This window comes from Hyperoodon ampullatus (genome assembly GCF_949752795.1).
Source record: "Hyperoodon ampullatus genome assembly, chromosome: 9".
Lineage (NCBI taxonomy): Eukaryota > Metazoa > Chordata > Mammalia > Artiodactyla > Ziphiidae > Hyperoodon > Hyperoodon ampullatus.
The window spans coordinates 35,779,784-35,807,541 of record NC_136922.1 but is presented as its reverse complement, the minus strand read 5'-3'; the positions used below and the strand labels follow the sequence as shown (position 1 = coordinate 35,807,541).

Genomic DNA, 27,758 nt, shown 5'->3' with positions numbered 1-27,758 from the left:
GCAATTAAGTGAAGCTGGCTTCCCTGCCCACCTGTGGAAGAAGCTCGACCTCATTGATGCGCCATCGACTTTTTTCCCCTTCGGCCTCGCCAGCGTCCCCTCCCACAGATGCAGCATCACCCACTGAATGTACATTAGGCTGGTTTTTCCCCCCAGCTTCGGGCTTTGTTTGGCTTTGATTGTGTTTGGCTCTTCGCTAAGCTGATTTATGCAGCAGAAGCCCCATCGGCTGGAGAGAGACAAAAGCTCTTTTCTTTGTCCCAGAGCGGGCTGCGGAGCCTTTGCTCGCGTCGCCGCCCCGGGCCATTGGCCGTCAGAGGAGGTGCTTCTCGCGGAGATCGCGGGACCGGCCGTGCGGAGCTGGGAGGGCCGCGGGGGCCCTGAAATGCCGAGCTGTGCCCAGGCCGCCGTACCTGCATCGTTTGCTCCGAGCCGCAGGGTCCGCCTGCCCGGCCTGCTGGAAACGTCCTAGCAACACTTGGCACTTCGCGCCCGGGAGCGCGAGCGCGCATCCGGTTAGCAGCCAGGCGGCGGGCGCGGTGCAGTGCGGGCTGCTTTGCATTATGTGCCGCTCGGCCCTGGCTTTTTTTACTGCCACATTAGTCTGCCTGCAAAACTGCAGGCCAGGTCCTGCCCCATTCCTCCGGGCGGCCTGGGTGTTTTCAGTTGTTCTTGGACTGGGCCAAAGTGGTAAGTTGTTTTGTTTTCTTCTGTTTTCTTCCCTTCCTCAAAGGTCTTGGGCTGTCACGAAGAGCATCCCGGCCAGGTAAGCGGCCCGGTGACAGCCTCCATCTGCGGAGAACTTCAGAAGGGTGGGTGTGTGGCGCCGTTCTCTATTGCAGGTGGCCCGAGGGAGGCCAGGTATCAAGCGTTTCCTCCCTAGAGGGACAGCAATAACTGATTACCTGAGGAGACCCTGTGTGCTGCTGAGGGAGGCAGTAATAGAATGGAAATTTGGGAGGGTGGTGGGCCGTATTTAAAGAAGCCCGTTTAGGGGTTCTGCCCCGTCCTTGAAGGCATCCTCCTTGAAGGCATCCTTGAAGATGCTCCCCATCTTTCTAATATGTGGGTCCACTAACCCCTAGCTTGCATTTGATTCAAGCCTGAGGATAAACTGGTATAATGAGAGTGAGCATTCTGTTTTTGAGTCCATGAAAGAAAAGGATAGCTGCACACGAGTTTCCTCTACCATAGTGCTCAGCTTGAATGACTTAAACATATATGAAGAATATTCTTGCTTTAAGTCACTGTTTTTTCAGCTCAAGAAACAATTCCTAGCTAACTGATCCCTCAGTGAGATCAATCCTTGAGACGGAGACCCTGAGACAGAACCCTAGAGCAGGATTGACAACTTTCAGTCCAGGCAAGCCACTTTTGTCAGAAAGACCTGATTTGGAGAGGATACTTCTTTATAAAGGATATTGTCCCCTCATTTTACAAATCACAAAGAGAAGCTCAAGTCAAATAGTGTATGAAAAGGTGCTTTGGCACTTCTGAATTAGATGCAAGTTTAAGGTGGCAGTACTGGATTGTTAGCAAACAGTAAGACATAAAGTAAGTGATAATAATAATTATGAATTTAGGATGAGTTCTTATTGGTATTAAATGTAGGCCAAATATTTATTTTTGCCAATGCAATGATTATTGCCATACTTTTTGGAACATGTTTACTTTATCTGTGTTTGGTCATTGAGACAAATTCTATTAGAGCCTTTCTCTGGCCTCTCCTGTTGAAGGAGAGTTGTAATTGTTCTGTATACTAAAATGTTCTCCTATGCTTTGAATTGACGAGCCAAATTTCTGCCTGGAGCTAATTAAAACCATCAAGTCATAACCTTATAGATAAGGGTTTATAATGGAAACATGCTAGCTTCAATTATTGGTTGCATACACAGCTGTCTAATATTTGTTTCCAAAGAAGATTTATCCAACTGTGTGAAATGAGAGCAGTTAGAGTTAATTTTTATCTTGTGGCTCTTTTTTGGCTTATAAGTTGATTTCAAAATAAGTGAAACTTAAGGCAAAGAAAAAGTAACATTATCAATTATCGGTTAAGTGACACCACTGAGCATAACTCCATCCTGTGTTAATAAGTGACAAAGTATTTTTCTGGATTTAGTAAATACATACACACGCACATACACTAGTAAGATGACCAAAACTTGTGTCAACAGAGTATATTTTGTTCCCAATACTTAGGCAAAAGAAAAAGTGCTACTTGCCCCCAGATTTTGCTAGTAATTGTGAGTTTTTTAAAAATATTCATTGTGTTTGTAAAGATTAGTCAAGTTCTCATGTAAGAGCATTGTATTTCCACCCAGTGACTGTAGCTGATTTGAAGCAAATATTATGAATGAGCTCTCTTGCACCTGCAGTTGTGAAAAGGGAATGCTTATCTGAAATCAGAACAAGGCATCCTTTTCCCAGTCTCTGTCAATATACAAAGATTTCTGATGTATACTGGTTTGCACTGCAGTTAAAAACATGCAAAAAATTTAAATTATAGCCAGTACAACTCAGAAAATTAGAGATCAGCGTAAACTGTTGTACTTTTGTGATATAGCTACAAGTCTCAAATTATATGTCTTCACAGTACAAATTAGATGCTTAAAGCAGAATAGGAATTTAGGTATCAGTTACAAAGGAAATCTTGTTCCCTTGCTCAGTAGTTTACACCAAGGAAATGTTGAGGGCAATAAAGCCATACAAAAGAAACCATAAACGGCACAACTTTGGGTTTAATTTTTGAAGTAGAATTTACAAGTCCCAAATACATAGTGGACTTTTAATAACAAATATATCGTGAGAAAGGGGGATGTTATTAATAAAATCTGAACATTATTCTGATCTAGAAAAAAAATTATTGGAGTTTGTTTTTCAACTTTCCTTGGTGGAAATTACTGACAATCAGAGAAACAATAACACTATAAAATGGTTAATGAGTAACTGGAAAACACTAGAGAATACCTAATGGTTAATATTTGAAGAGCTAATGTAGTAACACTGCTGTTTCGACATTTGCTAGTTTTGAAAGGCTAAAAACCTTTTTAACCTAAATTTTTATATAGCAATATAAGAGTGACAAATTTCAGAAACTACCATTTCTTTTTGGAAAGTGGTAACTATTGCGCTGAAATTTCACCTTCTGTGCATAATCAACTATTTATTCTGTTACATAACAATCAACTGTATTAGCATTGTTTTGTAAGTGTAGTATATTACCTCAGAACATGTTTTATAGAATAAGTTTCAGAATTCTTTATGCTTACCTAAAGCGAGAGGATATTTAAGAGAACCAACGCTTCATTTTTAAAAATCCAGTTTTCCAAATTATTTGCACAATAAGCATCCAAATTAATTCTATCTTAAAGCAACTGAGATACTTTCCGATAAAAAAGCTTGTACTGTATATGAAAAGGCTATGTTTGTGCTGTATATTTTCAAATCATACCAGCAAAGTAGGTGACATGATTTGAAAAATGCCATAAAAATTCCTGTGCCCCCAAACAGTTCTTTCACCTGTTACCAAATTATCACCATTTAATGGATTTCTTTGGATTAAGCATGGTATTGACGCTATGTTTCTTCTAATTTTTAACTTTATATTACGGACATTTTCAAACACACAAAGAAGAAGAAAGAATGGTGTAAGGAATCACCACAGACCCATCACCCAGCTTCATCAACTATCAACTGAAGCCCAACTTCTTTCATGTCTTTCCCCACGCATTTCCTTTCCTTCCCCCAACAAGACTATTTTGAAGCAAATGTCTCATATCATTTTGTCCTAAAATATATCAGTAAATCAAAATACTACTGGAGGAGAAGCACGCTTCATTAATCCCCATAACACGAATTTTTTTAGCTAAAATTTAGGGCCACAAGAACATCCACTATCTTTAAAGGGAGGAATGTGGAAGTGAGGGAGGCAAGCAAAGGCAAAGACAGTTTCAAGTATTTGCTTCTCAGTGGTTCTACTAGATAGCTCCATTAAAAATATTCTTTAAAAAGTATGCACGCATATGAAAAAGAAAAAATGCAGACAAATGTAATTACTTTATTCCAGTGGAATCACAGCAGGTATACCTTGTTTGAGTTTCAGTTTTAAGGACTGTTCCCCCTGTCTCTTGAATCATCATTTTTCTCCTCTCTACTAGATCATTTACAGCATATGCATATCCATACATGCTGTAATAGCTCTCATCTTCTATTTCTGTCTCCTTTGTAGCAAAAATTCTTGAAAGAGTTGTCCATACTTGCTGTCTCCAATTCTCCTCACCTTCTCTTTTAATCCATTGCTCAGGATTTCTTTATCATCCCTGAAGTTACACCACTCTGTTAAGATCACAGTGACCTTCCTATTGTCAAATCCATGGTCAGTTCATAGTCTTCATCCTTCTTGACCTACCATCTGTCAGCGAGCTGACACTGTTGATCACTCCCACCTTTGAAACACTTCTTTTCTTGGCTTCCTGGACCCACATTCTCTTGGTTTAAGCTCCTTCTCCGTCCCTGATGTTGGTTCTTTCTCATGTCCCAAACTCCAAATATAGGAGTGGCCCAGGATTCAGCCCTCAGATGTTCTCTTCTCGATATATACTGGGTCTCAGGTGGACTGATCAGGTCTTGGGTATTAAATACCATTTCTATGCTGACAACTCCAGTCCTGCCCTCTTATCTCATCTCCGGAGCGTCTAGCAAACTGCCTAGTCAACATCTCCACTGTATGTCTAAAGGCAAAGTTAACCCTAACATAGTCAAAACCAAACTTCCAATTTTCTCCCTCAGGTTTGCTCCTTTCACACTCTTCTTCATCTCAGTAAGCGATGTCAGTCTTCCAGTAGTTTGGGAAACACTTTGGCAGCACCCTTGATTTCTCTGTTTCTCTCACATTCCATGGTCAGGTCACCACCTCAATTGCCTAAAAAGCTGATTTTGCTGTGATTTTCTTTTGTCCACTCAGATTTGATAAAAGTTGAATTAATACCATAACTTTTTTTTTTTTAAGTATAGGATATCTTCAAGTGGTAGAACCATACATAGCACTCTGAAGAATAAGAGGACTGACCAGGTAGAAAAAGATCTTAGAATAATATTAACCAGCTGATATTTTTTAAAATGTATGTTTAAGTCTTAAAGATATATTATTTATTCATGAATATGTATACCTATTAAGCTAATTAAGCCTTGATTGGACTGAAAACAAAATTAGTTAGTAACTTTAATAAAACAAGGGAAGTCAGAGGATATAGTTTAGAAGAGAAAGGAACACTATTGAATAGGATTTAATGTAGACAGTTAACAAGATAATCAGTTTTCATTCCAATTTGATATTTTTATGAGACATAAGAAATAACATGATATAGCAACAATATATTGCCTTTTCAATTTTCCTGTACTCCATTTTGAATGAACCTTCGTTGAAGCAAATAAAGTATTTGAGATAATCTGGTCTGTGTTGTTTAACAGCCTTTTCTGCCCCACCTGCTAAATTAGATTTATCCAGGTATAGTTTATGTTAAATTTTCACTTTGTTCACCACTCCCCTCCCCCAGGGGCATTCTATTGATCACTAGATGGATCTCAGAAGGTACAGTTTATATTTAAAGTTCTTTAAACTTTTTAATAAATGGGGCCTGATATGCAGAGACCATCCAGTTTTCTTAAAAAGTAATCAACTGTTTGCCTTGTGATACAGTCTTTCTCTTCTTTGTACTTATTAAGCAAAGATGCTCAAAGCATCCTCTTTGAAAGTGCCTGTTGTATAGCATTCTCAGTCATTTAAATGATGTCTTTTCACTGGTTTGATAGGCTTCAGTGATAGGTCTCAATGAGTAACTTATATAAAAATTGTTATTTTTGACATTATTGAATCTTACCTTACCAAAGTGACATAAGGAAATAGTCTTTTTATATATTCATTGAATGACCTGACAACATTCATAACCAATCCTGTATTGTTTATGCTCAGTTCTTCTTGGTCCTCAAAACTCTAGTCCCTGTTGCAGCCCAAGTCTACACATTTAGAGGAGTTTTGCCAGCATGAGGACTGTGAGGCCCTATGTATCTTCTCCAGTTATATATGAAATGTATTCTGTAAGCTATTTATTGATTATAAAAGAAGCCATAGAAAAAAATGTTTTATGCTTATGCATATTGCATTTTATTAAATTGAACAATTAAATACTGAGCTTCTTAAGTAGGTGACCTAATTGCTAATTTCTAGAAATGTAACTTTTCCAGTTGTATCCTAAAGTTGTCATATAAGTATGGCTTCTATATGTAGTGGAAAGAAAATGCAATGCTCATGTAATTTCACAAACAACTGGGTAGCTCTCTCTCTGTGCCATGCACTGATATAAATGATTTACCACATTAATTTAACCTTCATACTAACACTATGAAAGAGGTAGAATTGTTATTCCTGTTATAGAAATGAGGAAACTGAAGCACAGAGGAGATAAGTAACTCACTGAAAATCACCTAGCTAGTAAGTAGAAAAGATGGGATTTGAACTCGGTTATGCTGCCTCATACTTGATTTAAAAAGTTTCTAGATGTTTAAGTTATACATTCAGTGTGACTGTCAGATAGAGGAGCTTCATGAGGAGGCCCATGGCATATTTGGAAAAAGGCTTTTCATTCATCCCCTTTCTCGATTGTTGGTGTGCAAAGGTGAATTGTGGTGGAAATCTGGGTGTTTCAGGGTTGTCCAGGAGGCAAGGAAACAATGGCCATAGGTAACATGCATGTGAGAGCACGGAAGCCTAGGAACAGAGTTTGGACCTCCTTCCCTGGAGATTGCTGGGCTATGCCATGTAATGCTGTTACCCTCACAGAGTAACTGCAGAGAGGAGGATAAAGATTTGTGAATCAGGGCATGGTGAAAACATACCTCCTGTGGAGGCAAATACTCCCAACCTCATATACACCTCACTATGGTTGTTTTCATATGGGAGTAAGAAAGGACGAGAAGACACGTGGCCTTACGGGCGTAACCTGGAGCGAAACTCTGCCTCCCACAGGATTTCCAATGTGTTACAGATGTGTTTGACTTGTGGTTATGAGAAAGAAAGGAAAAGAGAAAGACATTGACCTACTAAGTAGCTGGTAACCAGTTCAGTCAGAGTGTTCAAAGGGACAAAATCATGGTACTAGGCATCACACCATTGATCAACATAGGGCTCAAAGCATTCCTAGCCATTTGGAGCCACTCTATTATATAGCTTGATACTCTATATTGTTTAATATAGTCATATTATTTTTTCTCCGTGCATTTTTACAAAGTAAGTGTTTTTTCGGCTGTTAAATATTTACAGTGATTAGCCATAGCCAGTAGTCTACCAATATTGGTCATTTAGAGCATGGTATTTCCAGTATACGCCAGGCTCAAGGCTTCTACTGCTGTACTTTATTCAGGCAGAAGTTTTTGCTGTGTGTGTGTGTGTGTGTGTGTGTGTGTGTGTGTGTGTGTGTGTGTGTGAATGATTTCAGTTTTATAACTATTTGACAGCAGCGGTTAGTTCACATCTATATGGACTGTCTATAGATTTCTGAAAGTGGTGACAGGTTTATAGGTTATCAACATATAAAGCTTGTTTAGTGAATCTTCACCCTTGTTTCCCACATATGGATACGGTATAGGACATTCCTATTCCCTTGGCTCAGACAGCTTTGTTAAGCTTCCTGTCAATGTACACATCTGGAGTTCCCACCTCCTTCATGGCAAACTTCCAGATCTCTTTGAGCGTCCAAGGGCCATGCTTCTTTTAAAGCCTACTCCATATGTACACAGGTAAATGCTGATGGTTTATTCTCTGGTCATCACCTCATTGGTGGAAGAATGGCCCTTTCTTCTCACCACTCTTTTCCGTGGGAGCCATCCAAAGAGTGCAAGAGATTGTGACTCTTCAGGGAAGAGTTTAGTGCTGAGACATCAAAGGCTCTATCTAAGCACTAAGAATATAGCAGAGAGCAAAACAAAGTCCCTGCTCTCATGATGCTTACATTCTAACTGAAGAAGACAAACACATGTATATATACATGTGTATATATGCATGATATATATGATATACAATTTATCACATGACATATATCATACATACACATGTGTATATATAAATATATGTGTGTGTGTGTGTGTGTGTGTGTGAATATATATGGTAAAAAGAAGAAAAAATAAAGCAAAGTGAGGGAACTGACCTGAGAGGGACTGGACAGTCTACTATTATATACAGGATAGTCAGAGTAGGTCATTCTAGTAAGATAACGTTAAATTTCTTAAATTTTTTTCTTTCTATGGTACACGTCAGACATTTCACAATCTTTCCTATAGTTTAGCTTCTTCCTGAAAACGGGAGGCAAAAAGATACACTAGGATTTCTAAGCTGTTAACAGTAATAGGAGTTTTTTTCCCCTTTGCTATTAAAGGTCATCAAATTATCACTTATGGCTAGGAAGAAAAGAGTTGAAAGGTAGTGAAGGGGTGACAAGATGATAAATAAGTGGGTGATTCTAGGTAAGATGACTAAAGGAAAATGGAGATTTTTGTTTTTTAGCATCAACTCTGTCCATAATGGTTTCTCGACTCTATCCGCTCCTTTTAATACAATGCCACTAGAGTAGAGAAAGCCTGAAATAGTCTTCATTCCATGAGGCAAATCTTCTGGCAAAATCTATGAGTGTCCTAACCAGTCTCCATTATTTCAAACCTTTGTCCACACTTTACCTCCCTACTCAGAATCTTCATGGGTTCCATCGTCTTCAGGCTCCTCTGCATGGTATGCAAAGCCCTTCCAGAACATCCCATGCCTAACATTCTGGCTCCTCGTTCAAGTCCTGTCTCCACATCAACCTGTGACCTCCTTGAGAGGAGAAACTGTGCCTGTTGATTCTGCATTTTCAATGCCTAGCATGCAATAGGCCCTAATAAATTATTTGAAGTAAATGACTCAATGAATGAGGTGAGGATAATAGTGATAAGTTTTAAATTGGGAAGCTAAGCAAATAAGCCCTATTCAGCTCTAATCCTCACTAGAATTTGAACTTTAAGAAATACAGTTTTCTTTTGAATGTGAGTTCTACTATAAAAGGTTTAACACCATGAAAGGACGTTTGTTTCTGCATTCCCAGTCCACTCCAAAAAGCAGTCTCTTGACTTGATAGGCAAATCTTTAGCAAAGATCACAATAGAGCTTAGTTTTTTAATCTATTTTTTACAAATTTGTTTTGCTTTCAAATTTCTGTGATAATTATTTTCATTGTTTTTAATTAATATGAAAAGTAATCCTGATCCTTTACCCTCAGTGTATATTTTAAAATTGATTTCTACTTAGATTATACAAACTGAAATTTGTAGTCATTTTAACCAAATACTAAAAAATGTAATGAAAAAACAAGATATTCTAATCAATTTAATCATTATACACTCAGATTTTCTTAAAGCATCTATAGCTTTGTGTCAGGCACTGTTCTGGAGTTAAAATAACAACAATAGTTAACATTTGTAAGGTATTTTCTCTATGCCAGACACACTCCTGTATATATGATAGGAAGATATACCCTTTAATGCCCACAACCCTCTGAGGTATGTACTCTGATAATTCACATTTTATAGGTAATCAAACTAGTTAAAGAGTAATTGAATAACTTCTTCAAGACCTCTTAGCTAATAAGTAATAGAACCAGAGTTCAGACCTGCGTGGGTTTGACTCTGCACTCTCAGCCTCATAACAGACTATCTTCCAGGGGTAAGAAGAGTCTCTATCCCGGGCCTTGGAGGGCCTTGCTCTGGCCCTGTCCACAGGCAAGGAATCCATGGGGCATGCCTGTCCAGAGTCTTCAATTCCCTTCTAGATCATCTTTAGAATTCTCTGCCCAAGCAGCCCCAACCTACTTTCTTTAGACTGTGTCACCCACATGCCAAACCCGAGGAGAGGGGAAATAAATAGAGCTTGGACATGCAGGCTGGAGTATCCATGCAGGTAAGTGATAGGCTATTTGCTTTGCAGAATAAATCTAGAAGTGAGAGAGAAGAGGGGCAGATTGAGGGCTGGAGGAACAACACACACTGCAAAGTACCCAACTAGAAATCTTAAGAATCTGTAATTCTAAATTCAGACCTAGCCTTCTAGGGCATTATCAATGCGTGTTTATCAATGTAGGAAAACAGAAGTTATTTTATGTAATAGTTTCTTAGCCTGGGTTTTAACTGTTAAATATTTAATCCTGTTATGCCTGCAACGATTTGTACTCTTGCTCCCGCCCTAAAAAAAGTTAGGGACAGATTTGTCTAGTACCTTAAATATTACTGGGGGGAGGGTGACAGACCTCCAATACGAACGCACCATAGATCACTGAATAAAGAGAACTACTACTTTACGTCAAGGTGCTTTCTGGTAAAGCTCTGAGATGTATACAGATTACACTAAATTCTATTTTCCTGAAAAACAGTGTCATAGAGTCTAGTGTATACATTTTAAAATTTAGTTTTACTTTTTATTTCCCCTTATTGGTTTAAAACATGTCACACAAAAGAACATTTTACTGACATGAATTAGCCAAATTCAGTTGAATTATTCAGCTGGCATATATTTAATATCTATAAGTGAATGAATGTGTGGAAAAAATACTGCCAAACTGCCTTTATGGACTAAAAGGACTATTTTCCAATTTAAATATCAGTCTTTTTTTTTTCTTTTCCTACAATTCTTTTATTTTTAACATCTTTATTGGAGTATAATAAATATCAGTCTTAATGTGACCTCCTTTCTGTTTTTACAGCAAGTAAATTAGTCTAATTTACATATGAAAGAAAAATGTAATAAAAGTCAAAATGATTTCCATTGGGATTTTATAATTTAATTAAAACAGTCCTACCTTTCAACAAAAGTACTAGGATCGATTCTTGCTAGGAAACTACTAATATTAAATAGATATATTAAAATTATCTTCTCTAACTTTAGGAAATTAGTTTAGGAAATAAGAATAAGATCATTAAATTAAAATTGCAGTGTTAAATTATAGTGGTCTTATTGGATATATACTCTTAAGATGATTCTAAAAGACGCTTTTATTTTGAATGCTGTTATTCAAAGTACTAGAAGTTCATATTTTAAAAAAGCACATAAAGTCTTAAAAAGTGATCTTTCATGCTGAGCTTATCAATGAGCCAAACTATCATTACTATAGTTATTTTGAAGAGAGTTGTTACACTCTTTCCCAGGTGTTTTTGTTGTTGTTTTGTTTTAATCCACTGTTGACATTTGTCAAAGATAGAGTCTGCTGCCATTCTAGATCAGTACTGGTACAGTTTGATTACTCTAGAGAATTGCCCCAAAAAATCACAGCACCCAGGTAGTACAGAGTGAGGAACCAGAGTAGCAACCAAAGGCTAATTCAAGCTAAAGTCCATGAGAGACTGAGTTTGGAAAGACTGGAAATGGGAAAGGCTGGTAATGAAGACAGGAGAATAGCAGACTAGAAATATGTCAGCTCTAAAGAAACGTGCCAAATATTTCTCATTACGTATGTAAGGTGTGCAGTAGCTTTTGGTCAGGGGGGTTTTGATATTTTGGACACAATCTCCTTCTAGGATTGAAAGAGTTGATATGCCGACGGTAAAATACAGCCACAGTCGAGGTACTGTTGTTCCAAATATACATATGGTAACAGGGTCCTATCCTTGGAATTGAACCACAAACATTTTCCAAGGTACAAGCATTTCTCCTGATTTCAATGGGGGCCATATAGTCAGTAAAATTCCCTAGTAACTGTTGCAGGTACTAGGTAGGGAAAAGATCTTCAGTCTTATAGAATGAGGGATGACTACGATGCTCTGAAGGAGCTTTAGAATATTACGAGTTCGAACAAAGAAAATAATTAAAAGAAAATTTCAAAATTCTACAGGACCTTAAGGAAGTACCTTATGGAGTGCCAGACTAGGCATTGTCTTTTTTAATTGCCTACTCAAGTCAGGCTTGGAGGTCAGGCTGGCTACACCTAATGGTGTAAGGTATTCATTGATTGCAGTAAAACAAAGAACGCAGGAAAGTTTTGGCGTGTGCAGAAATTGCTGTAGAACTGGCTGTTCTAGTTGGAAACAAAGAACTCATTGTAGCAGAACTGAATTATTGGCAGAAAAATGACCTACCTGGTCTCTTTCTTAGTACAAGGCATACCTCCCAAGGTATCACTCTATTGTCTTTTGTGCATTTGGTTTGGATTTATATGGTGAATTGAAGACAACTGAACCATAATTTGCAAAAGAAAACCCTCTAGAAATGATACATGAGGCTCAAGTTCCAAGAAAATTTATCTGGAAGATGATAACACTGAAAAACACACTCAAGAAGGGAGTCAGTTTCAGGTATCCTGAATTTTGGTTTAAAATGTCCCTTTTGATGAGCGTTTCAACCACAACCGTCTAGAACCAGAGCCCTAAGGTGAAGGACAATGTATATAATCACAGTGCCCAACCCCTGAGGTTGGTAATGGAAACACAAAGATTAAATGTTATTAGTACCAGTCTTTAGTTCAGAGGACATAACTTGTTTGATGCCTCTTGAAGACTTCAAGGCCACACGATGCTTGGTGACATCTGATGGGACTAAGACGGGGTGTTAGAAGGGGTGAGGTGTCCTGAATAGGTACCTGTGCCCCAGTGAAGACAGCATGACACAGCTGGAGAATAAAGCCCAGCACCCACTGTTAGGGAGCACATGTGTGTTAATATATATGTCCAGGGCCGACCCTTGGCTACTTGCAGGTCAGCATAGCATTGATACCAGAAATCATTACTCTCTGAGAACAAGACTGCAGGCTAGATTATCTGGTAGTAGACTTACTGGGGTAGAAATCAACTTATGGGCATTATCAAAAGTCAGATATCAGGGCTTTTTGGACAAATCCTGCCTCTCAGAGATGTGTTTGATTTTGAAGTTAAAAAAAGACAAGTGCTGCTTCTGACTGAATTACTTGGTGGTGCAGAAATGTTTGGTCGGTTAGACCTATAACTGGATGTTACACCCCGCTTCCCCACAGGATAGACTTCTCAAATACTGCCCAGATGACATGGGTTTTTTCTCCTACACTGGGCACCTATCAATTCCTTTGGGTTTAATTTTTTTTAAACAGAAATGCCCATGTACAGAACTTGGGTTTTCTTGGCCCTTTTACTAAATTACATACAGGCATACCTTGGAGATATTTTGGGTTTGATTCCAGAGCACTGCAATAAAGCAAATACTGCAAAAGCAAGTCACATGAAATTTTTCGTTTCCCAGTACATATAGAAGTTATGCTTACACTATACTGTAGTGTAGTATGTAGTAAGTATGCAAAAGCATTATATCTAAAAAAAATAATGTACATACATTAATTAAAAATATTTTATTGCTGAAAAATGCTGTCATCTGAGCCTTCAGTGAGTCATTATCCTTTTGCTTGTGGGAGGGTCTTGCCTGGATGTTGATGGCTGCTGACTTATCAGGATGGTGGTTGCTGAATGTTGGGGTGGTTTTGGCAATTTCTTAAAATAAAACAACAATGAAGTTTGCTGCATCGATGGACTCTTCCTTTCACAAAGGATTTCTCTGTAGCATGCAATGCTGTTTGATCACATCTACCCACAGCAGAACTTCTTTCAAAACTGGAGTCAATCCTCTCAAACCCTGCTGCTGCTTTATCAACTAAGTTTATGTAATATTCTAAGTCCTTTGTCGTCATTTCAACAATCTTCACAGCATCTTCACCAGGAGTAGATTCCATCTCAAGAAACCACTTTCTTTGCTCATCTATGAGAAGCAACTCTTCATCTGTTAAAGTTTTATCATGAGACTGTAGCAATTCACTCACATCTTCAGGCTCCACTTCTAATTCTAATTTTCTTATTATTTCCACCACATCTGCAGTTATTCCTCCACTGAAGTCTTGAATCTCTCGAAGTGATACATGAGGGTTGGAATTAACTTCTTCCACACTCCTGTTAATATTGATATGTTGACCTCTTCCCATGAATAACAACTGTTCTTAATGGCATCTAGAATGGTTAATCCTTTCCAGAAGGTTTTCAATTGACTTTGCCCAGATCTTTCAGAGGAATCACTATCTATGGCAGCAATAGCCTTATGAAAGGTACTTCTTAAATAAAACTCAAAAGTCAAACTTACTCCTTTATCCAGGGGCTGCAGAATGAACTTTTGTTAGCAGGCATGAAAACAAATTAATCTTGTCCATCTCCATCAAAGCCCTTAGGTGATGAGGTGCCTTGTCAGTGAGCAGTGATATTTTGAACAGAATCTTTTTTTCTGAGTAGTTGGTCTCAAAAGTGGGCTTAAAATATTCAGTAAACCATGTCATAAACGGATATGCTTTCATCCAGGCTTTGTTGTTCCATTTATAGAGCACAAGCAGAGTAGATTTAGCATAATTCTTAAGGGCCCTAGGATTTTCCGAATGGTAAATGAACATTGGCTTCAAGTTAAAGTTACCAGCTGCATTAGCCCCTAACAAGAGAGTCAGCCTGCCCTCTGAAGCTTTGGAGCCAGGCATTGACTCTTCCTCTCTAGCTATGAAAGTCCTAGATGACATCTTCTTTCAATATAAGGCTATTTTGTCTACACTGAAAATTTGTTGTTTGGTGCAATCAACTTTATTTTAATTATCTTAGCTAGATCTTCTGGATAATTTGCTGCAGCTTCTACATGAGCACTTGCTGCTTCACCTTGTACTTTTATTTTATGGAGACTGTGTCTTCCCTTAAACCTCATGAACCAACCTCTGCTAACTTCAAACTTTTCTTCTGCAGCCTCCTCACTTCTCTCAACCCTCACAGAACTGAAGAGAATTAGGGCCTTGCTCTGGATTGGGCTTAGGCTTAAGGGAATATTGTGGCTGGTTTAGTCTTCTATCCAGACCACTATAAAACTTTCTTCATATCAGCAGTAAGGTTGTTTTGCTTTCCTATCATTTCTGTGTTCACTGGAGCAGCACATTTGGTTTCTGTCAAGAACTTTTCCTTTCCATTCACAACTTGGCTAACTGTTTGGCTCACGAGGCCTAGCTTTCAGCCTGTCTCAGCTTTCAACCTGCCTTTCTCACTAAGTTTAATCGTTTTTAGCTTTTGATTTAAAGTGAGAGACATGGGACTCTTCCTTCACTTGGCTGCTTAGAGGCCACCACGTGGTTATTAACTGGCCTAATTTCAGTACTGTTGTGTCTCAAGGAATAGGGAGGCCCGAGGAGAGGGAGAGAGATAGAGGAACAGCATGTCAGTGGAGGAGTCAGAACACATTTAATATTTATTGATTAAGTTTGTTGTCTTATATGGGCATGGTTCGTGGTGCCCCAAAACAATTACAATAATAATATCAAAGATCACTGATCATAGATCATCATAAAAATATAATAATAATGAAAAAGTTTGAAATATTGTAAGAATTAACAAAATGCTGCACAGAGACATGAAGTGAACAAATGCACTTGATGCAGGGTTATCACAAATGTGCAGTTTGCAAAAACACAATATCGACAGAGCGCAATAAAATGAAGCACAATAAAATGAGGTAAGCCTGTAGATGCTTCTAGCTCTATGTTAAAGAATTCAAGCTCCAGAGTACTCTGGAACTGGGCCTTCGAGTTCTGTGGAGCTGCCATAGTGGCAGATGACCTACTAACGGGTCCATCCACTTTAGGATATTTCCTAGGGGTCCTTATTGACAAGCAGAGAACTAAAACACCCAGAAAAATCCCAAGAAATATGGAATTACCTAAAATTTGGAAGCCTACCTCTACAGCACAGTGGCACTCCTATATATGACTTACCTACAAACTCACCTTTCCAAAGCTTTGAGGATGCTATACAGTAAGTGGCCTAGGATAGTCTGAATTAGTTGGTTATACAAAGAAGGCTGTTGGATATTGCCCAGATATACAGTGGCCCCCTCCATCCAAAAGATCACAGGAGATACCACATGAACACTAGGAGACTGGAAGGGAATTCTAGAATCTGAGAAAACATTATCAATAATGTATATAACTTAATTTATATATTAAAAATATATTTTGAAAAAGACCTTTCATTCATCTCCTTTTTCAACTGTTGGTGTGCAAAGGTGAAGTGTGGTGGAAATCTGGGTGTCTCAGGGTTGTTCAGGAGACAAGTAATCAATGGCCACAGGTACACATGCATGTGAGAGCGCAGAAGCCTAGGAACAGAGTTTGGAGTCAGGTTGTCATTTGTTTGGGAATAGAATAGAATCTTTCAGGGAAGAAGGGGTAGATAAACTGACCTATCTCTGCACACTCAGTGGATCTGCAAAATGGGTCTGACAGGATAGAGAGGCACTCAAGAGCCTCAGTCATGGTGAGGAAACAGCTCCTATTTACCATTCAAAAATAATCATACTTGATTATATATTTTAAAAGGCAGCTTGGGAGTCTTCAGCAGAAGCATAGAGGTTGAACTTGAAAGGGGTGGTTAAGTATTAGAAGACAAAAGGGATATAAGGGCCAAGGGGAAGCTGAGTAGAAAACAGAGGGGTTCAGAGATTAGACTTGGGGTGTTGTATGTTGGGGGATGATTTCATTTTTCTGAATGGGTTGCTGATTTTTTTCCAGCTTTAACTGATCCAGCTGAATGGGCTGACACCCTGTAGCAACTTAACAATACTGTGTGATTTGGGAACCAGACAGAATAGAGATGCAATTATGTAATAAAACGATCTGGCAAATTCCTCAAGGAAGTTTTTACTGACCCTCCCAGTCTCCCTTTTAGGTGACATCCTCCTATGGTTTGCTGCCATAGCACCTAGCCTGTTCTTTTCACAGCACACTTATTAAGGTTCTGTCATATGTTAGTTTTTGCTATTACCCTATAAGCTTCACAAGGTAGGTAACCTATTCTTAAGACCCTTCACAATGCCATGATTATAGCAGGTATTAAACAATTACCAAATAATTCATGAATGGACGAAGGCCATCCAAATCATTATAACTTCAAATTCCTTAAGAAGTGGAATTTTCTGCTGTGTTCCCAGATGATAATCTTTTCCTCTTTTGACCAAATCTTTGTCCATTCTCTTCCTTCTACTCAAGAAATCTTTTAATAATACTAACAGTGCTGCCCATGAGAAGGTGAGAAACAGTTATAGTAAAACCCTGGTTACCTACAGTGTATGTGAAATCCATGGTCATTCATAGTTTGATGCTTTCTTTTGAAAATCTTTTAAAGATGTATTTGTAAACTTTCCTATCTTAGTAAGTACATCATTCAGACTTTGAGATTTGAGAAAAGCCTCACAGTTATCATTCAATCAATAAATCAGAAGGTATTGTTTGAACACCTACTCAGTACATTTGACATTGTACTAGTTGCTATGGGGACAGAGGAGATATAAGATATCACGCAGGTGGGACAGCTGAGCTTGGGAACTGTGTGAGTACGTAAAACAAGATAGTGATGTGGGGCCGAGGTGGGTGGTCTGGGTCATTAGTGTTGCAGGGCTTTTGACTTCTCCTGAATTAGACATGATATAGGTCAAGTGTGTCCTGATGCTGAGACAGAACCTCAAAGTCCCTTCTAAATATTAATACTTAATTTTAAATTTTCCTATGCTTCAGCAGAGAATTAAAGTGCAGGGCCTTGATTAACTGAAGGTTTCAACTACTTAGGTTTTACTATACATATGGTTCACCTTTTTAGGTACAATGTATTCCTAGAAACCATCATAAAATGCATCAACATAAAGCAAATACAGGTTGTGTATCCCTCACCCTAAAGGTATATGTGATTACTTGCACTGTCTTTAGCTATTAGCAGAAAACTGTTAAATGAGTGTATAAAAACAGGAAGAACAGAAATATAGGATTAATTTATCGAATGAGTAGACTAGGGATATCAAAGTGGCAAAATTCAGAGACAATGTGTCAAAAAAAGAAAGTGTTATGAGTGCTGGGGAGCAGTGCAGAATGGCCAGAGAGAATAAGTGCAGTAACAGGACAAAGCTTGCCAAGGGGAGGCATCCTGAGCTGAGTTTCAGAGCTGACTGAGAGAAGGGGGCACAATTGGGAGAAAGTTAACTGAACGATGCAGAAGTAAACACATCAACTCAGAGGGAGAAGGGGTTGGGGGAGAGGGCACACACGGGACATTTTGGTCAATGCAGAGGAGACATGCATTCATCTTCTCATTAAACAAATATGTAGTGAGTCTCTATAAGGTGCCAGATATTGCCCTAAGCCCTGAAAATAGAGCAGTGGACAAAACAGACAAAAATATCTGCCCACATGTAGTTTATATCCTAATGGGAGGAGCCAGACCATTGACAAAATAAATAGAATGTCCAGCGTGCTAGAGGGTGCCATTTGTCTAGCACCTTCTATAGTGAAAACAAACGCAGCTGGGGGATAAGCAGCAGTGCTCACACCTTCCTCTCTAGCACTCCTCACTCCCCATCTGAGTCTGTTTTTCTCTACAGAAAGTGCTAGACATATAGCACCTTCTAGAATGCTATACCTTCTATTTATTTTTTCTATGGTCTGCCTCCTCCCATCAGAATGTGATATCTGAGCCAAGTCCATAAACCTGGAGGGAAATATGAAAGGATAGCATCTGCCTCAATGATATGTCACTTGAAAGGAAGAGACTGGCACTTAAACGTGAATTATAATCTAACAGGTTCTATAATTTAAACTAAAATCTAATAAGTGCTAATCATTTAACAAATAATTTTTCAACAATGACTGTGTGGAAAGCATAGTTCAATATGTATAAGAAACATTAGGAAACAAAAGGACACAAATCCTTGTCCTCATGAGTCTTATATTTTGGGGGAAGAGGAAACAAAATAAAAAGTAAACATGGTTATAAGTAATTATATAGTATGTTAGAAAGTGCTAAGTGCTATGGGAAATAGTAGACCAGGATTAGGGGGATAGGTGGGAGTTGCCATTTTAAATGTATTAGACGGGCTAGACATCATTAAGAAAGGGGATGTTTGAGCAAAGTCTTAAGGGCAGTGAGAGTTAGCCTTGTGGATAATTGGTGGAGGGGATGGAAAAAAAGAGAGGCTATCAAGGGACGTAAGAGATGTGACATAGATGGGAAGATGGAAGGAGTGGAGGTGGCAGATTGTTGGTGTCAGGATCCTGGAAGTGAGTGAGACTGAAAGACACGAGGTAGTGGTCAGAGAGGGAAATATATGGGAAATATTGGGATTGTAGAGGGGTTGCAATTACTGGTAATTACAAGGTCTAAAGCTATGACCGTGTCTTAAGCAAGTAGCTAAATCAGAGTGGAGGACAAAATAACTGGAGAAGAGAATAAGTAAGTGGGGCATCTAGGTACTGCAAAGATGTTCTGCATATATACTGAAATTGCCATGAACTGAAATAGTAGTAGTATTGGAGAGTGTGATGAGCAACGAGTCAAAATTCTCTAGAAATGAGAAGGCATCACCCTGGCGTCAGTAAATGCTGGTAGTAATTCAGGGTTCTGCGTGATGTAATCTGAGTTAAGAATGTCAAAACTGGGAGAAGTTAGGGATGAGGGAGGGAAAGTGCCCTGGAAGTGGCAATAAGAACTAAGGAGGGCAGCTATCTGCCTCTAGGCCCAGTGTCATGAGGGTCATGGGAGAAACAGCCATTGCTCATGAGGTCAGCAAAGGAAGCGAACCTCAGGGATGATTCAGTTTTCATTAGAGCAAGGAGTGGGAAAATGCATAGAAGAGACCGATATACAGGGAATTCTTCTGGAAATGGGCTAACAGTTTTGGAGAGCACAAGAAGAGGGTTTCTGGAGTTGTAAAAGAGTGCAGACAAGGGGAGAAGAGAGATTGTGTATAGCCTAATAGGGATTAGAGGGGCATTTGCAAGTCTTAGACTCCTTGAAGCGACTGACATGAACACGGATAGGACAGATTAGTATTTGTGAACTCAAGGTAGATAGTGGTGATAAAGCTGTGAGTGGCAAGAGGAAGGTGGAAGTTCTGGGGCTTGTTCTTGATTCTATGGAAGGAAGAGAAACGTCTGAGGAAGCCTGACTTTGTTCTGGTGTGAGGATGCTCACTCTACTGAATCTCCTACTGAGTGGGAGATGGACATTTTTTTTGAATGCCTTGGGCTACCCCCTCAGACGATCAGCTGGAGCTGATTATCTGAGGAGGTATATAATAGCTGAGGATTATACCGGAAGTAGTACAAACCAACAATGCTTTGGAAGTGAAAGGGTTTAGTGAAGACTTTCCAAACTATCTAACATCATCTCCTCCCTGGGGGAATTTGCTTCTTGCTAAGTATATTTACAAACGTAATATGTAAATTATACCCACACTTGCATAATCTGCAACTAACTAAATAAACGAGTAAAACACAAATAACTAAATAAAATACATACAAATAACTATAATTTAATGCACAATGTAAGAATCACAATGCAAATTCTGTAAGGACTCAAAAGTAGTGAGATAAGCCACACCTGAAAGGAACAGGAAGGAACTGATGGCAGAGATGTAAAAGTAAGATAAGTGTCTTAATTGGATGCTGAAGAACTGGAAGGACTGTAACAGAGGGAAATGCCCAGGATGATTCTTCAGGCAGAGAGAGGAGGCATACATACTGGCCATGACTAGGGCATCAGGGGAGAAGTGAAAGAGAGAGCCATTGAGTTAGATATAGGTGAATTTGTTTGAACTTGACTACTCAGGTGGTGGGAAATCATTGAAGGCTTTTTATTTGATTGTTTAGTAGGGTAGGCAATAATGTATACAGTCAACCCTCCGTATCCAGGGGTGTCACATCCCTGGATTCAACCAACCACAGATTGAAAACATTCAGAAAAAAAATTCCAGAAAGTTCCAAAAACAAAACTTGAATTTGTCACATGCTGGCAACTATTTCCATAATATTTACACTGTATTCACAAATATTTACATAGCATTAACATGAACATTTAAAGTATATGGGAGGATGTACACAGCTTATATGCAAATACTGTGCTATTTTATATTACATAAGGGATTTGAGCATCCTTGGATTTTGGTATGGGGCGGGGGGTCCTGGAACCAACCCCCTGGAGAAACTGAGGAACATCTGTATAATGAATTTCAGTGGTAGATGCCCAAGGTAAAAGACTGAGAAAATTGTTAACAGCAAAGCAAATGATAAATGAGAGTCTAAACTAGGTTGAAGTCCAATAAGGGAAAGATGAATGCTAAAGATACTGAGGTAAAAGCAAGGAGTATTGGTGACTAACAGGTTTCTGGGATTATGGCAGAGGGAGGAGTCAATGTTGACTATAAAGATTTAAAGCAGAATAACTAGGAAAATATTGTAATTAACAGAAATAGGTCAGTCAAGTCAGGAAGAGCTACTGATAGATGGGAAGATGATTTTTATTTGAGACTTGCAGCTTTTGAAGTTCCAGTAGGAACCTACGTAGAATGTCCAGAAGACTGTTGAAAATTCAAGACAGAAACTTGAGTGAGAATTTGGAACTGCAGATACTAATTTGATGGTCATGTGCAAGCAGATGAGACTTAAAGTCATGTTAGTTCATGAAGCCATCAAGGTATAGAGTTTAGAGAGATGTAGAAATAGTCAGACATAAAAAGAGAATTAGCTGTGGGAATGGGAGAAGTGATAGAGTGTCCACTCACTATTAAAAGGTAGAGCACATTTAAACATTACTAAATACTAGTTGCTAGATATAATTAGGGAATTATTGTTTGCCTTTGAGTGAGCAATTCACTAGACAGACAGAGGAAATGATCTTGGCAAGTACAAAACTCTTCTTCCTCTGAAAAGAGAACAAAGACAAATTTGAGTTTAAAAAAGAAGTAATTTAGATATTCTAGGTAATATAAAGGTAAGGTTGGGTCATATCTTAAGTATGAGGACTTGGTAGAAGCGTTTGGGGATTTGAAGAGAAAGAATTAGAATAGTGAATGTGAGAAACTATGATGGAAAGTCAACAAGAGATGAATCAACAGGGCCTAAGGGTTAGGTGAAATGAGAAAGAAATTTGGAAGAAACAGTGCTGCACAAAGGCAGCTTCAGATGCTAAGGTATAAGTTGTTGCTTAGGATGCATAAACACTACTTCTGTTTATTTTCAACTTCATGTTTAGAATTCTTGGCTCAGGAGCCTGCCTTCTGTCCCATCCTCTGGATCCTCCTGAATTTGTCCTTTATCCTACTTTTGGTCTTTGGGTCTAATAACTCTCTCATGGTTTCATGATCCATTGGCCCCAATAGCTCATGAGAGTGCCCTGCTGCAGGCCCCAGGGATTCCCAATAACTCTAAGGTGGAGGTAGTGAGATGTGGGGTGATTTGGGTGATTTTATGGAATTGGGTAAGCTGAAAATCATGAGCAAGATAATACTTTGTAAAATTTAGAAAAATGTCTGGTGATGATAACAAAGATTGGGAGGGACATATTAAATAAGAGCTGTGAACTTTGAAAGAATAGAAGTTGATACGTTTTGGGAGGCAGGGACTGGGAGAATGGGGGGAGAAGCCTACAAACAGCTAGTGAGAGCAAGAAGATTAAAGCATTGGTTGAAGATTTACCCAAAGAATGATAAACTCTAATAAAGCTGAGTTTTGATGAGGTGGAAGCAATAGCTGGACCATTTTGGGAAATATGGAGACTATGGAACAAGAATTTCATAGGACAATATGGACTATAGATTAGTTTGTGTTATAGTATCAATATAAAATGTCCTGAATTCACCAACTCTTGGTGGTTTTATAAGAGAATATCCTTGTCCTTGGAAAGTACACCTTGAAGATTACGAGTGATCATTGATATATGTATGTAGCAAGAAGTACCTAGTCAAATTCCAGCCAATGGAAGTAAACTGGGCAATTAGTTGAAATAGTTTAGGTAATATAAATATTATAGAATATCAAATTTCATTCCTATAAGGTAGAGTAAGGTGAAAATTTTTAAATTATAATTCAGAATTTCCTTTGCCTGAGTCCAAAAGTAAAATGAATTTTATAAGAGACACTGAAGTATTTAGAATCATCTTTGGCTTGAAGATTGAAGTGATTTTATTATAGGGAATGGACTAAAAAATATATTATTAATGTGTGCTTCAAACTATATTAGTGCTAATATTAGTACTAATTACTAAGATACTTAATCTTACACTTGGTATTAGTACACACTCCTTTCAATTTTTCATGCTGCTGAAGCCTTGCAAGGAATTCCAAGTAGAGTATAAAAAATAATTTTTTAACCCGAAAAAACTTTTATCATCTCACAGCTGAGCTCAATCCGTTTGAAGGAGCATTACAATAATTTACCCCTCGATCTGAATAGGTTATATAAACCAGGTAAATATAGTGTAGGGATAAATGACTTTAGTTAACCACAAATTGATCTGTAAGTCAAAAGATTTATATAATGTGTCATTAGCATACTTTTTAAAAACCACATAAAGTAATTTAATATTTTTATATATATTCTCAAGAAAGGAATATATTTCCCCACTGTGCTCCGATTGTCCTTTATCTAACAAATAATATTCTATCAAAGTTAATTTACAATGCTAATCTTAAATAAACTTTATTGATAAATATTACAACAATAAATCAACCTTACTGATAAAATTTACATCATTTAAAGTGTCAATTGAACAGTTTTTGACAGATGTATAGACCTGCGAAACTAACACTACAAACAACATACAGAACACTTTCATCCCAGCAAAAGTTTGTTTGTACTTCTTTGCTGACAAGGTTAAAACATAAAACAATGAATGATTCTGCATTACAGACAACTGATGAGTAACTGATATATATAACATATAGGGTTGTGGATGACCTTTAAAAACACATCTTTCATATTATAAATTATATCTTAAAATGTCCACATAAACTAACAGGACTGTACATGCTATAAAGCAAAACTTTTCCACCAATCATGTCATTTAAACTCATACTCTACTTTTTAAAGTGTTTTCACAACACAGTAGATGAATACAGCATATAAAGAGCAGGAGCATTTTCCCTGCCTCATCAGCAAGGAAGCAAAACCTCAGCAAAGTTAAATTATGAAGCCAAGGTCTGAGAATAGGCAGTTAGGGCAAGAACAAGTTGCTTGCTTCCCTGTTCCAGATTTGGCTTCCAGGGCAGAACTGGAAATTCACAAATGGAAACTGCAACTGCAAACACCATTTCAAGTGCTTCTGCCTAATTAGCATGCAGCCCAGAACTGTCCCCTGGCAAGATATTGGGGAAACACAGTAGTAAAAGGAGAAGCTCTCTCCCTTGCTGAAAAAGTGCCAACCAATCTGATTCAGGCACTTGGTAAGACATTCAAGCTGGGGCTTTGGTGTTAAAACTCAAAGTTTCCTTGTGCTTAGAAATAAAATGAATTTTGAAAAGGGCACTGAAGTACTTAGGGAAGTCTTTGGCACTGAGGACAGAAAATAATCCTACTGGGGAGAATCTAACATCCTCATCTCTAGAGTGGGACTGATGATAGGAAAAGTAATGACATACTACTAGTATGAAAGAATTGTCTTCAGCTACATGGGAATTATTATTGAGTCATCACTTAAGAATTAATAATAGTACTAATTAACAAGGGTTTTAGGTTTTAAATCATACTTCGGTATAATTGTCTTTATGTTTTTCTCCATTCTATACAGGACAATGTTTAAGAGAAGAGGCTCTGTAGTCAGAATTGGGTTCACACTTGGTCTCTGCGCTTACTAGCTCTCTGACTTTGAGATGAGACTTTGCCTGAGTTTTAGTTAGTTCCTTATCTTTAAAATGGGCTTAGTAGTGCTCTCCTCATAGGACTTTTATAAATTTTCAGTGAGATAATACATATAAAGTGCTTGGTACAGGGCCCAAATGAGAGTAATCACTTAATAAATATTTGGGGTTTTTCCCCTAATTTTATCCTATCATATATATAGGTTTGATTTTCAAGTGGCAGAGTCAACTATAGATACCTTTTTGGTCTTTGAAGTGTAATTACGGGAAAACCAAATGCTGAATTAACTAAAATTCACTTTGAGTTTTAATTTATTTTTTTACTTAGAAGTGCTCTAATCAAGTGCACACCTGCAGCGTGACTTCAAGATTAAAAGATATAATGAAAAAAATGTATTCCTACTATCCTGGGGCATTTGGGTTTTGACATGAATAGCACTATGATTTTTTTTTTAGGTGGGAGAAAGGAAATTCATACATGCCAAGAGCTGGAGAGGAAAATAGGAAGAGCCCCTAGAACTCTAGTGTGTTAGATTAAAAAACATTATTTAGAGGAACAGAGTGGGAAACCGGTGAATATTTTGGCTTTTATAAAAAGGGAGTGTGCCTCATAAACAGGACAGTTGGAATGTATGGAAAAGTTCCAGTTAAAACAAGACACAAAGCACATGACTAATATTGCTTTTCCAAGTTAGACAAATGCAGCTTTAACCAGAATTTGCCTCAGAGGGGCCTCTGGAGCCCTCCTTGAATCTTGAGATTTTGATCCTTTTTCAAGTTCCAAGTCTGAAGTAGGAAAGCAATATTGAGAGATGCTGTGTTTTTGCCCCTCACCTTTCTTCCTGAGTTGCCCTTGCTTTGTCACAAATTCCCACCCGGTGAGTGAATGTCAGGAGACAAACTGATATGCACAGGCAAAGGAGTAAATGCAAAACTTGATTTGAGCCTCTTCTTGTTGAACTATCTGCTTGGCCCACCAAAAGAAAATTCACTGTTAGGAAATAATATGAACTGCAAAGTCATTTTCAAATGCAAATGACAAGTACTCTTTATACTCTTTTGTCTCCTTCTCATTTCAAAGAAGATATAATCTAAAAAACAATCAAACAAATTTCAGCCAGATTTCTGCATTTTACCTATCTTTCAAACCTGATGGTTTATCCTTAATGTGAAGAGATTCCCTCATCAATAACAACTCATGGGGGCTTCCCTGGTGGCGCAGTGGTTAAGAATCCACCTGCCAATGCAGGGGACATGGGTTCGAGCCCTGGTCTGGGAAGATCCCACATGCCACGGAGCAACTAAGCACGTGCACCACAACTACTGAGCCTGCACTCTAGAGACCGGGAGCCACAACTACTGAGCCCACGTGCCACAACTGCTGAGCCCGAGTGCCACAACTACTGAAGTCTGCGTGCCTAGAGCCCCTTCTCTGCAACAAGAGAAGCCACCGCAATGAGAAGCCTGTGCACCAAAACGAAGAGTAGCCCCCACTCGCCACAACTGGAGAGAGCCTGCGCATAGCAAAGAAGACCCAACGCAGCCAAAAATAAATAAAATAAAAATAAATAAATTTTAAAAAAAAGAAATAATATCTGAGAACTTCTCAATCTGAAGAGAGAACTGGATATGCAAATACATGAAGCTTACAGATCACATTATAAAAAAAAATAATAACTCATGGTGTTTTATTTCTCCTTGTACATTTTCTATCACCTGAGCATGGATTACCTTGTGTATTGTTTTTATTTCTTGTTCTACACACCAAACTACTGTGCATTTAGGGTGACCTGAGGCCTCAGCTTGCCTGAGGAGTTTCAGTTTACACCTGTTTCACCAGTGTAGTTAATAGTTCCCCCTTTCAAGTTAAAATTGTTCTGGTGTAGAGCATAAATTACACAATCACCGAAGATGGCCTGCAATCAGAACTTTTTCAAAGCAAAGTTGGTTAAAATGTGTGTAAATGAGTCACAATAAAAGTTTCTGATATGACCCCTCCAGACTAGCATTCTGGATGTGGCCCATTTCAACACAAATGAGTGTCATCAGTGGCTTCACAGTGGTTCTTCTTGTAAATTCCATCATGAACTAGAGTTTTGATTTATGCCATCCCAGCGTACTTTAAATACTGACTCATGTTGGGATTGCCCCAAATAGGGAAGGGCAGACTAATGGAATGTGAAGCATTGCCCTAACATTTCTTAACCTGCCCAGTGTTGAAAGTGGCTTTATTTTCCCCGTTTGTGCTCCAAAAATCTTTATGCTAGCATAAAACCCTATTGTACTCACATGATTTTCTGCTATATAACAAGGGAGGTTGAAATTTGTCCCTGAAACGAGGATTACATGTAATAAAAGTCTAATAAACCTGGTTAATAAGAAGAAAAGATACTAATGCTATTGCCTAACATTGGCATTATAAGGAAGTTCCTCTCAGTAAGAAGTTACTCAACCTCATAGGGGCATAAAACATTTGCTGAAATGGAATCTGATTTAGATCTGAACAATAAGAAAAAAAAAGTGAATTTGGTAGTTTTGCATCTGATAATGGTAGCATTCAAAAGTGCTATTTCAATTCAGTATCATTCCATCACATATTCAGAGTTCTTTAGAAAGAAACTAGCCTTGCTTTAAAATAAACCAGCCGAACTGTACAGTATCAGAAGACCAAATGTAAGGAAAAGAAATTTGTCACTAGAGAGTGGCATGGACATATATACACTACCAAACATAAAATAGATAGCTAGTGGGAAGCAGCCGCATAGCACAGGGAGATCAGCTAGGTGGTTTGTGACCACCTAGGGGGTGGGATAGGGAGGGTGGGAGGGAGGGAGATGCAAGAGGGAAGAGATATGGGAACATATGTATATGTATAACTGATTCACTTTGTTATAAAGCAGAAATTAACACACCATTGTAAAGCAATTATACTCCAATAAAGATGTTAAAAAAATAAAAAGAAATTTGTCACTACAGGTATATTTGTTTTTTTTCACATTTGGAAACATCAAGATGAGGTCATACAGATGTGAA

At 38.3% G+C, this 27,758-nt stretch overlaps 1 protein-coding gene across 1 annotated transcript in view; it reads left to right on the top strand.

The window, feature by feature from the left end:
- Positions 1–563: 563 nt before the first annotated feature.
- Positions 564–27,758, top strand: part of ITGB8 (integrin subunit beta 8) — a gene marked incomplete at both ends in the record, with an annotated part of 90,779 nt that continues 63,584 nt past the window's right edge. Inside the window, 1 exon segment of the mRNA XM_079711733.1 lies at positions 564–690. Coding sequence (XP_079567859.1) covers positions 564–690 — 127 coding nt within the window.